General features: G+C 42.5%; 1 protein-coding gene across 1 annotated transcript in view; it reads left to right on the top strand.

Moving 5' to 3' along the window:
* LOC138642454 (cadherin-9-like) overlaps positions 1-12,881 on the top strand; it is a 320,418-nt gene that overhangs the window by 160,548 nt on the left and 146,989 nt on the right. Inside the window, exon 4 of the mRNA XM_069730609.1 lies at positions 10,935-11,054. Within this exon, the coding sequence (XP_069586710.1) occupies positions 10,935-11,054 (120 nt within the window). The remainder of the gene's footprint in view (positions 1-10,934; positions 11,055-12,881) is intronic.

Genomic DNA, 12,881 nt, shown 5'->3' with positions numbered 1-12,881 from the left:
TATCAAAGATGTCCGCAAAAGACCAATAGGCAGAAGGCAAGCTGACTGGACCAGAGGAAGGTTGGTAATAGGCAATCGGATGGACTGAGACTAAGCATCTCTCCTGACAAGGATGTCCCCAATGGAGGACCTCTCCGGAGCGCCAATCCAGAACAGGTTCATGGGTCCGAAGCCACAGAAGTCCAAGAAGTAGCGCAGGAGATAGATTGGGCAAGACATAGAAGGCGATTCTCTCTTGATGTAGGACCCCGATTTGAAGAACCAGTTCCTCAGTGACCATGGTGACAGACTCTTGCAGGAGTTTTCCATCGACGGAGGCAATCATACGAGGGTGTTCTAATGAAATCACGGGGATCCGGTATTTCTTCACCTCCTCAAGCCAGAAGTTGCCTTCCGCGCCTGAATTCACGTACTCCTCCTCAGTGTAACGTCTGCGACCTTGGACAATTAAAACAGAAAAGAGTAAGCGATGAAGAGGAATCAGACACACCTAGGGAGACCACTCCTACCTCACCTAGGTGGAGGCGCTTCTTGGCCTCTCAGGGCAGGAACGCAAAAAATGAGTTGCTCCACCGCAGTATAAGCACAGACCCTGTGCCAACCTCTATTTTCAACGATGCTTGGCCAACTTAATTCAATCTACCTGCATGGGCTCAGGAATGGGGCTACTGGGAGAACCAGGAGAGTGAGGACTGTGAGACCTAGGAACGGAGGAAGAAGATGAGGACCTTCTTTCCCTGTCAGCCTCTCGAGTACATTCCTGAAAGCGCAAATCTATGCATGTGGCAAGTGAAATGAGATCCTCCAGAGTGGTAGGAGTATCCCATCCAGCAAGATCATCCTTGATCTTGCCGGACAACCCTCTCTAAAAGGCCCCAACCAGAGCTTCATTGTTCCACCCCAGCTCCAAAGACAGAGTGCGAAAGCGGATAGCGTATTGCTCGACGGTGAGGGTACCCTGCTGTAGATTAAAGAGGGATTCTGCAGTGGAAGCGAGGTGACAGGGCTCCTCAAAAACCCTCCGGAAGGTGTCTAAGAAGACGGCAACCACAGGGTCGTCACGTTCCCAAAGAGGATTTACCCAGGATAAAGCCTCTCTGTCCAAGTGGGAGACGATAAATGCCACCTTAGCCCAGTCAGTGGGAAACTGTTGGGGTAGCAGCTCGAAGTGCAGGCGACACTGGTTAAGAAAACCTCGGCACTGCTTGGGATCACCGCCATAATGAGGCAGTTTAGCAAGGTGAAGGGGAGGAGCAGGTACGGGATCAGTGGCACGAGAAGCGGCCTGCACAGAAGCAGACTGCAGAGAAAGCAAACGGTCATCTATCGAAGCCATATATGATAAGATGTGAGCCTGGGTATCACGCTGCTGGACCAATTCTTGCTGGAGACCGGCTGTCTGAGAGGCATTACCAGGATCTGCGGCCTGTAAGGCAGACAAGCGGGAGTCCATTGTCTTCATAAAAGACATAATGCGGGTCTGGTTCTCTCTCAGAAACACCAGTTCCTTCTAAGCGGTGGCCCCGGTCCATGGCCTGACTGTACTGTTATGCCAGAGACTGTGGTGAACAAGAGTGGACCCACTGGATTGTGATACCGAACCTCCTCCAAGTGAGCGATCCAGTATAGACAACCCCTATACAGGGATAGTTAGGAAGCAAACTCAGAGGTCTCAAGTACCATGGATGCCAGGACCAGGAATCGGCTCAGGCTGCAGAGGGAAGGCGAGTCGATGCACCCGAAGAGACACACGCCGGGAACCAGACCAGGAAGAGGTGGAAGCAGGAGATACGACTGCGGAGGAGGAAGAAGCAGCGAGCGTGGCGTCGGCAAGGACAGACCCGGGACCGGCAGAGGTAAGTATAGTGGTAACAGTCAGCATGATAACCAGAGGTCTGCAGCAAACCTCTATAGTTGTCATTGCAAAATTGCTATGAGCTATGCCTCATAGTTGGCGCTCAGAGCAAGTGAGCATTTCTGCTACACACAGGTGATCTGCTAATTGCCTGTGTAACAAACCCAAACACCAGTATGATGGATGCACCAGGAAGACCAAACTGAATTATAAGATAATATATTTATTAACTAATAGCAGCAATGCAGAAAAAAATAATTTTTAAAATAAAACAGACTGTTGTGCGAATCAGGACAGTATGTATAATAAAAAAAAGTAAACCCATAAACACAATTCATATGAGTGCCACTTCGGGCATGTGAAAGGTAATAATTCCCCTTTAAGGAATATAGGCAATTCCCTGAAATTCTTGTGTCATTGTGCCAGAAAAAAGTTTAAAAAAATATATATAACAATAACAAATATAAAAAATAAAAAAAATACAAAAACAATATATAAACAATCTATATAACAGTGGGTGGAGGTCACACACAAAAAAGCCGTGCAAAATTGCAGCAAGTAATATAAAGTGCTTAAGTGTGGAAATATATTCAGGGAGGAATCCTCACATGTGCATAGGGAAATCCCTGAGAGCTGGGTGAAATCCCTGAGAGCTGTGCAAACCTGCAAAATCACAATGTGCAATGTGCACGTAAACGTAATTCACTGTGTTTCACACAGGCTTCTTTCCATACACTGGTATCTAACGTAATTTACTATGTTTCGCACAGGCTTCTTTCCATACATTGGTATCTAATGTAATTGCCTGTGTGTAGCAGATGTGATCAGAGTATTGCAGCTTCTATTGTTGCATGTAAAATTAAAAAAAGTTTAAAAATATAAAAAAAATAAAAAAATAAAAGTTAAAATCAACCCTCTTTTGCCAATTCAAAATAAAACAATAAAAAAATCAAATCTACACATATTTGGTATCCCAATTTTCATAATCCCCGTTCTATCAATATGAAAAACAATAAGCCGATCGCTAAACAGCGTAACCAGAAAAAATTCAAAATGCAAGAATTATGTTTTTTTGATCAACGCTATATTGCGACAAAATGCAATAATGTGTGATCAAAAGATCATTTCTACACCAAAATGGTGGTTGGTCGTCAGCTGCTCGGGTGACGTGGCAGTTCCAGATTGGTGCAAGAGCAAGGTCCTGTCTGACTATACTTGAACAGGAACATATAAAAGGATTCCTGCAGTGCGCGTAGACATGCTAAGATCATTAATGTCATGTGTGTTGGTGGATATGTTACCATTCTCTGTGTTCACGTGTGCCGATTATAGCATGGGGATTGTGAGTCTAGGCAGGCAGTGTACGGTGGGAACTCCTGCTTGGCTTAGCATCTGACTCCGGGCGGCTCAAGTCATGTGTGCGATTAGCACAGATGAATGTCAGAGCGAGCACAACCACCAGCCTAGACTTCCCTGGGGGTAGCTATGGGGACCCAAACTGGCGTCATTACTGCTTTACTCCTGCGACGTCTAACAGGGTAAAGCTCTGAGTGCTTTCTTCTTAGTACCTCTCTGTGGTGCATCAGAGCTGGGTACTTAGCACTCTGTTCACACTGAGTGACCTTTAACTTGGTGTGTTTATAGTGCTAGCTCGCAGCTTCACTCTGCAATCGTTCACTAGCTGCGGTTTTCCATCACTGCATGGTAGACCCCGGGTTGCGATCACACTTTATCATAATTTATATTTAGTGTGATTTGCGAACCCTAACTGTAACATTTCAGTAACTTTTAGTAGTTGTATTGCAAGCACATATGAAAGATCTCAAAGTAAACACAATCAGAACAATCTGAGTAAATATGACATACCTGTATGAAGAGCCATATACTGTATCAGTGACAAACGTTTTCAGGCCATGGTAACTATAGATATGTTACATGATCTATAGCTTTAAACCTATGCCATTTAACATGTACAGCATGGGCTTAAAGTGCCTGTTCCAGTGATCTTTTGCCATCTTTACCACTCATAAGACTGTTTGAAACTGCTCAGTATATGTACAAGAAGCCTTTCTGAGCATATACAGTATGCTTAACCCCTTTACCCCCAAGGGTGGTTTGCACGTTAATGACCGGGCCAATTTTTACAATTCTGACCACTGTCCCTTTATGAGGTTATAACTCTGGAACGCTTCAACGGATCCCAGTGAATCTGACATTGTTTTCTCGTGACATATTGTACTTCATGACAATGGTAAAAATTCTTTGATAGTACCTGCGTTTATTTGTGAAAAAAACGGAAATTTGGCGAAAATTATGAAAATTTCGCAATTTTCCAACTTTGAATTTTTATGCAATTAAATCACAGATATATGTCACACAAAATACTTAATAAGTAACATTTCCCACATGTCTACTTTACATCAGCACAATTTTGGAACCAAAATTTTTTTTTCTTAGGGAGTTATAAGGGTGAAAATTTGACCAGCAATTTCTCATTTCTACAACACCATTTTTTTTTAGGGACCACATCTCATTTGAAGTCATTTTGAGGGGTCTATATGATAGAAAATACCCAAGTGTGACACCATTCTAAAAACTACACCCCTCAAGGTGCTTAAAACCACATTCAAGAAGTTTATTAACCCTTCTGGTGCTTCACAGGAATTTTTTGAATGTTTAAATAAAAATGAACATTTAACTTTTTTTCACAAAAAATTTAATTCAGCTCCAATTTGTTTTATTTTACCAAGGGTAACAGGAGAAAATGGACTGCAATCATTGTTGTACAATTTGTCCTGAGTACGCCAATACCCCACATGTGGGGGTAAACCACTGTTTGGGCGCATGGCACAGCTCGGAAGCGAAGGAGCGCCATTTGACTTTTCAATGCAAAATTGACAGGAATTGAGATGGGACACCATGTTTCGTTTGGAGAGCCCCTGATGTGCCTAAACATTGAAACCCCCCACAAGTGACACCATTTTGGAAAGTAGACCCCCTAAGGAACTTATATAGAGGTGTGGTGAGCTCTTTCACCCACCAAGTGCTTCACAGAAGTTTATAATGTAGAACCGTAAAAATAAAAAATCATATTTTTTCACACAAATTATCTTTTCGCCCCCAATTTTTTATTTTTCCAAGGGTAAGAGAAGAAATTGGACCCCAATAGTTGTTGTACAATTTGTCCTGAGTAAGCTGATATCCCATATGTGGGGGTAAACCACTGTTTGGGCGGATGGGAGAGCTCGGAAGGGAAGGAGCGCCGTTTGACTTTTCAATGCAAAATTGACAGGAATTGAGATGGGATGCCATGTTGCGTTTGGAAAGCCACTGATGTGCCTAAACATTGAAACCCCCCACAAGTGACACCATTTTGGAAAGTAGACCCCCTAAGGAACTTATCTAGAGGTGTGGTGAGCACTTTGACCCACCCAGTGCTTCACAGAAGTTTATAATGCAGAACCGTAAAAATAAAAAAATCATATTTTTTCACAAAAATTATCTTTTCGCCCCCAATTTTTTATTTTTCCAAGGGTAAGAGAAGAAATTGGACCCCAATAGTTGTTGTACAATTTGTCCTGAGTGCGCTGATACCCCATATGTGGGGGTAAACCACTGTTTGGGCGGATGGGAGAGCTCGGAAAGGAAGGAGCGCCGTTTGACTTTTCAATGCAAAATTAACAGGAATTGAGATGAGACGCCATGTTGCGTTTGCAGAGCCCCTAATGTACCTAAATAGTAGAAACCACTCACAAGTGACACCATTTTGGAAAGTAGACCCCCTAAGGAACTTATCTAGATGTGTGGTGAGCGCTTTGACCCACCAAGGGCTTCACAGAGGTTTATAATGGAGAGCCGTAAAAATAAAACAAAAATTTTTTCCCACAAAAATTATTTTTTAGCCCCCAGTTTTGTATCTTCCCGAGGGTAACAGGAGAAATTGGACCCAAAAATGTGTTGTCCAATTTGTCCTGAGTGCGCTGATACCCCATATGTGGGGGGAAACCACTGTTTGGGCGCATGGGAGGGCTCGGAAGGGAAGGAGTGCCATTTGAATGCAGACTTAGATGGAATGGTCTGCAGGCGTCACATTGCGTTTGCAGAGCCCCTAATGTACCTAAACAGTAGAAACCCCCCACAAGTGACACCATTTTGGAAAGTAGACCCCCTAAGGAACTTATCTAGATGTGTGGTGAGCGCTTTGACCCACCAAGGGCTTCACAGAGGTTTATAATGGAGAGCCGTAAAAATAAAACAAAATTTTTTTCCCACAAAAATTATTTTTTAGCCCCCAGTTTTGTATTTTCCCGAGGGTAACAGGAGAAATTGGACCCAAAAATGTGTTGTCCAATTTGTCCTGAGTGCGCTGATACCCCATATGTGGGGGGAAACCACTGTTTGGGCGCATGGGAGGGCTCGGAAGGGAAGGAGTGCCATTTGAATGCAGACTTAGATGGAATGGTCTGCAGGCGTCACATTGCGTTTGCAGAGCCCCTAATGTACCTAAACAGTAGAAACCCCCCACAAGTGACCCCATATTGGAAACTAGACCCCCCCGGGAACTTATCTAGATGTGTTGTGAGAACTTTGAACCCCAAGTGTTTCACTACAGTTTATAACGCAGAGCCGTAAAAATAAAAAATCTTTTTTTTCCCACAAAAATTATTTTTTAGCCCCCAGTTTTGTATTTTCCCAAGGGTAACAGGAGAAATTGGACCCCAACAGTTGTTGTCCTATTTGTCCTGAGTACGCTGATACCCCATATGTTGGGGTAAACCCCTGTTTGGGCACACGGGTGAGCTCGGAAGGAAAGAAGCACTGTTTTACTTTTTCAACGCAGAATTGGCTGGAATTGAGATCGGACGCCATGTCGCTTTTGGAGAGCCCCTGATGTGCCTAAACAGTGGAAACCCCCCAATTATAACTGAAACCCTAATCCAAACACTCCCCTAACCCTAATTCCAACGGTAACCCTAACCACACCTCTAACCCTGACACACCCCTAACCCTAATCCCAACCCTATTCCCAACTGTAAATGTAATCTAAACCCTAACTGTAACTTTAGCCCCAACCCTAACTGTAGCCCTAACCCTAGCCCTAACCCTAGCCCTAACCCTAGCCCCAACCCTAACCCTAGCCCTAACCCTAGCCCTAACCCTAGCCCTAACCCTAGCCCTAACCCTAGCCCTAACCCTAACCCTAGCCCTAACCCTAGCCCTAACCCTAACCCTAGCCCTAACCCTAACCCTAGCCCTAGCCCTAGCCCTAACCCTAGCCCTAACCCTAGCCCTAACCCTAACACTAGCCCTAACCCTAGCCCTAACCCTAGCCCTAACCCTAGCCATAATGGGAAAATGGAAATAAATACATTTTTTTATTTTTCCCTAACTAAGGGGGTGATGAAGGGGGGTTTGATTTACTTTTATAGCGGGTTTTTTAGCGGATTTTTATGATTGGCAGCCGTCACACACTGAAAGACGCTTTTTATTGCAAAAAATATTTTTTGCGTTACCACATTTTGAGAGCTATAATTTTTCCATATTTTGGTCCACACAGTCATGTGAGGTCTTGTTTTTTACGCGACGAGTTGACGTTTTTATTGGTAACATTTTCGGGCACGTGACATTTTTTGATCGCTTTTTATTCCGATTTTTGTGAGACAGAATGACCAAAAACCAGCTATTCATGAATTTCTTTTGGGGGAGGCGTTTATACCGTTCCGCGTTTGGTAAAATTGATAAAGCAGTTTTATTCTTCGGGTCAGTATGATTACAGCGACATCTCATTTATATCATTTTTTTATGTTTTGGCGCTTTTATACGATAAAAACTATTTTATAGAAAAAATAATTATTTTGGCATCGCTTTATTCTCAGGACTATAACTTTTTCATTTTTTTGCTGATGATGCTGTATGGTGGCTCGTTTTTTGCGGGACAAGATGACGCTTTCAGCGGTACCATGGTTGTTTATATCTGTGTTTTTGATCACGTGTTATTCCACTTTTTGTTCGGCGGTATGATAATAAAGCGTCGTTTTTTTTTTTTTTTTCTTACGGTGTTTACTGAAGGGGTTAACTAGTGTGCCAGTTTTATAGGGCGAGTCGATACGGACGCGGCGATACTAAATATGTGTACTTTTATTGTTTTTTTTTTTTTTATTTAGATGAAGAAATGTATTTATGGGAATATTTTTTTTTTTTTTTCATTATTTAGGAATATTTTTTTTTAATTTTTTTTACACATTTGGAAAATTTTTTTTTTACTTTTTTACTTTGTCCCAGGGGGGGACATCACAGATCAGTGATCTGACAGTTTGCACAGCACTCTGTCAGATCACTGATCTGACATGCAGCAGTGCAGGCTTCACAGTGCCTGCTCTGAGCAGGCTCTGTGAAGCCACCTCCCTCCCTGCAGGACCCGGATCCGCGGCCATCTTGGATCCGGGACCTGGAGCAGGGAGGGAGGGCGGCAAGACCCTCGCAGCAACGCGATTACATCGCGTTGCTGCGGGGGTCTCAGGGAAGCCCGCAGGGAGCCCCCTCCCTGCGCGGTGCTTCCCAGCACCGCCGGCACATCGCGATCATCTTTGATCGCGGTGTGCCGGGGGTTAATGTGCCGGGGGCGGTCCGTGACCGCTCCTGGCACATAGTGCCGGATGTCAGCTGCGATAGGCAGCTGACACCCGGCCGCGATCGGCGCCGCTCCCCCCGTGAGCGCTGCCGATCGCATATGACGTACTATTGCGTCCTTGGGAAGTAGGGCCCACCCCCCATGGACGCAATAGTACGTCTGATGGCAGAAAGGGGTTAAATAACAGTTTGATGAAACTCTGATCAGTATAGTATAATCTGATTCTCTGGAATGAGAGGATCAGAGCACACTATGAGAAGAAGATGGAGAACAAAATATCTCCATTTTCTCCATTGTGTCAGTGAGCAGAAATCGGTGTGTACTGAGATGTCACCCAAGCATAGTCTGATGGTTTACACGCTATCATTGTCTTGCACCACTGAGTGCGATCAGAACATTGGATCAAACTTGGACATGCAGCTATTTTTTCTTCAGACAGACTCTATCCAAGGAAAAATTTGGATATGTGTTGGGCCCCATAGACTTACAGTTGTGCTCAAAAGTTTACATACCTCGGCAAAATTTTTGCTTTCTTGGCCTTTTTTCAGAGCATATGAATGATAACACAAAAACTTTTTCTCCACTCATGGTTAATGGTTGGGTGAAGCCATTTATTGTCAAACTACTGTGTTTCTCTTTTTAAATCATAATGACAACCCAAAACATCCAAATCCAAAACATCCCTGATCAAAACTTCACATACCCTGTTGGTTTTGTCCTCATAACATGCAAAGGGGTTGACATAAATGGGTTTGAATAGTTACTCAAGGTAACATCCTCACCTGTGACCTGATGCAAGAAATTTCTCCCGGTAAACTCACTGCTGCACTGTGAGGCTTTTTCTCACTGAGCGAGTGGTGATCTCACTGAGGTCATTGTAGTTCAGCCGGGCCAGGAACACAGTCTCAGTGACCAGTGATGACCTCGATGATGTCACCACTAGCAACTGATGCTGCACCCGCAGAAGCTCATTCATCAGTGATTCTTAGTCTGGTCAGTCACAGCTTGGAACCATCCAGGTTGAAAATGGTTTATCCCCAGACATGGATTACTGCGTGGAACAGAACACTGGACAGGTGAGGTATAATGTTTTTTATTTTTGTTTTGTTACAGGAGATGAGGGATTCAATGGAATGGGTGTTAAGAGAGTATAACTGTGTTTGCTATTTTTAAATAAAAAGTAAAAGTTTGTTTTGCCTTATTTCAAATAAGACTTTTTTCTGGTTGTCTTTATTTACAATACAACTATAGGATTAGTAATGGATAGGTGTTTTATAGATGCCTCTCAATTACTAATCTGTAGGCTTGATGTCACCTGACAAAACAAAGGTGACATCAACCCCACAAATACTACCCTACTTGCCACCGCTACAGAGCAAAACACCAGAATTGATGCATCTAATAGATGTGCCTTTTCTGGGTGGCTACGAGCTGCTGTTTTTAGGCTGGGAGACAATGTCCATGACCCCTTACCAGAATGAGAACACCGGCCCCCAGCTGTCTGTTTTAGCTTGGCTGTTTGTCAAAAGGGGGGTACACACTGTTTTTTAATATTATTTGCGTGAATAATTTTAAAAAATGGGGTGGGGACTCCTCTATTCTTGATAACCAGCCTTGCTAATTCTCACAGCTAAGGGTTCCAGCCCTGAGTTTTGAGTTGTGCCTGGCTGGTTATCAAAAATACACTAGTGATTCCTCCACTTGTCTCTAACCAATGCGTTTCGGCTACTCCTTACTCATAGTTATGCCAAAATGAAGTGAATACCGACTTAAGTAAAACCATACATGGAACCACATGTTATTGCTGACCAATGGAATCACATTAGCAATCAAGACACACATGTGTACATATATTCATAAGGAAACTGGGACAGACATTAACCCTAGCATGTCTAGGAAACTCCCAAATTGGATGTTTTTTATTTTTTCAAATTTGGGAATTTCCTGTACATGCTAGGATTAATGTTAGTCCCAGTTTCCTTGCAATGACTTTTTATTAAAGCAGCTGTCTCATCTGGCATGAGTAAAATTGAAAAGTGCATATGAAAACAACAACGTGGAGAATTTTAGATTTATAGCTTACAGATTGTTGCCTACATTACAGGACACCACTGGAATCTATCAGTGGTGGCAAGTATCTAAGGTAAGATAGGCAGCACTTGATATCTCTTTGCAATAGGATGTGCTCTGAAGTTGTGGATTTGCTGCCTCTGCACTTCTCCAAAGCTGGAGACGCAAAGTTGCATCTGCTTGCAGCATGGAACAGCGCACAGTTGAGACCAATGGTTCAACCATGCTGCTAGTCCAAACTATCCCTCATCAAGAGAGCATGCCCTCAGCAAGCAGGAAGCAGGGGTAGTGAACTCAAAAAGATAGAAGAGAAAAACTCTTTATTAACTTTTCAAAGCAGTGTTATGTTATTAACCAATTATTCTTTTTTTTTTACAGGCACCTCAGTCATTCAGGTAACTGCCATGGATGCTGATGATCCTTTATATGGAAATAGTGCTAGGATAGTATACAGTATTCTTCAAGGACAGCCATATTTTTCAATTGACCCAGATACAGGTAAGTACACAAATCTAGTTATTTTACCCAATTTACAATTTTGCAAATATTATCTCCAACATATCTTAAATGAGTTGTCCTACTTTAGGTATATATCTGCTATCACTGTATCTGATTGCAAACTTGTGAATCCTCACAGAACACAAACTGCATGCTGTGAGGTTTCTCTGATGCGGGTCTTGAGAATGGGTGATCATGTGACCACAAGTTTGTGATTTGCAAAATTCCTGCCACATTTTGACTAGATGTGTCCAGCCTCACTAAATATACTTTATTTGAGTGAGGCCACACATGTCTAGTTGGCATATGGCCACATGTATGCAAATTGCATACTTGCTGTCTCATGCCCGCCACTCCAGGCACAGGTACTGGAGAACTCTCACAGCATGCATTGTGCGTGATATGAAGATTTACAAGTCTACAATCAAGAAGACACAAAAAAACACAGTGAGGTCAAAAATACTCTGTTGTAGAAGAATCACAGTAATAAGCAAGTGCTTGTCTAAAGATGGAAAAAAACAGGGTATTTAGTTGATATGTTTTTTGTAAAAAAATGTATACTAATCTGCTCCACCAATCGTCAAGATATACCCTTATAGAGCAGTCCTATCTAATGTATATAATCCCTATCTGATGTATTTAAAACCTGATCATTTGTATAGTACCTGTATAAGCAGGGTTCAGAAAAGGAATACCCGTGTGGACATGCAGGATGGAACAGCTTAAATGCAAATGACCCACAGAGGAGTGATGGACTCCCCAGTCTTGTAGAAACAAGAGAACAATTATAGAACTAAAAACACATGGGCTACTTGCACATTGAACAAGTCTGTAGGAACCTGTTCACACCACCAAAAAACTTGAAAACACAAAAAAGCACAGTGAGGTCAAAAATACTCTGTTGTAAAAAAAAATCACAGTAATAAGCAAGTGCTTGTCAAAAGATGGAAAAAAACAGGGTATTTAGTTGATATTTTTTTTGCAAAAAAGGTATACTAAGCTGCTCCACCAATCGTCAAGGTATACCCTTATAGAGCAGTCCAATCTAATGTATATAATCCCTATCTGATGTATTTAAAACCTGATCATCTGTATAGTACCTGTATAAGCAGGGTTCAGAGAAGGAATATCCATGTGGACTTGCAGGATGGAACAGCTTAAATGCAAATGACCCACAGAGGAGTGATAGACTCCCCAGTCTTGTAGAAACAAGAGAACAATTATAGAACCAAAAAACATGGGCTACTTGCACATTGAACAAGTCTGTAGGAACCTGTTCACACCACCCAAAAAAATTGAAGACACAAAAAAGTCTACAATCAAATAGAATCACTGCAAACTTGTTCGCTAAAACCAGACAAGCCTTTTTAGTTCACCCCAAAAATAATAATAATAATAATAATAATAATAATCTTTATATAGCGCCAACATATTCCTCAGCGCTTTACAGTTTAACAGTATCAAACACAACAGACATAAGTAAAAACGTTAACAATACAATAATTAAAGTGAAATAAGTTGACCCTGCTCGTGAGAGCTTACAATCTACAATGAGGTGGGGGAGATACAAAGCACAGGTGTGTATTTACAATGATGTATTTACAATGATGGTCCAGCCATCTTCAGAGGGTGGGGGATAGATGGGGATAGTGAATGGGCTACACACACACACAAATATAAAATGAGTTTGATTAGTGACCGTGGTAGGCCACTCTGAACAAAAGTGTTTTGAGCGAGCGCCTAAAACTATGCAAATTGTGGATGGTCCTAATATCTTGGGATAGAGCATTCCAGAGGATTGGTGCAGCACAGGAGAAGTCTTGGAGT

This window comes from Ranitomeya imitator, chromosome 6 (genome assembly GCF_032444005.1).
Source record: "Ranitomeya imitator isolate aRanImi1 chromosome 6, aRanImi1.pri, whole genome shotgun sequence".
Classification (NCBI taxonomy): Eukaryota; Metazoa; Chordata; class Amphibia; order Anura; family Dendrobatidae; genus Ranitomeya; species Ranitomeya imitator.
Note: the sequence above shows the minus strand (reverse complement) of the source record. Positions and strands in the feature narration are given on the sequence as shown.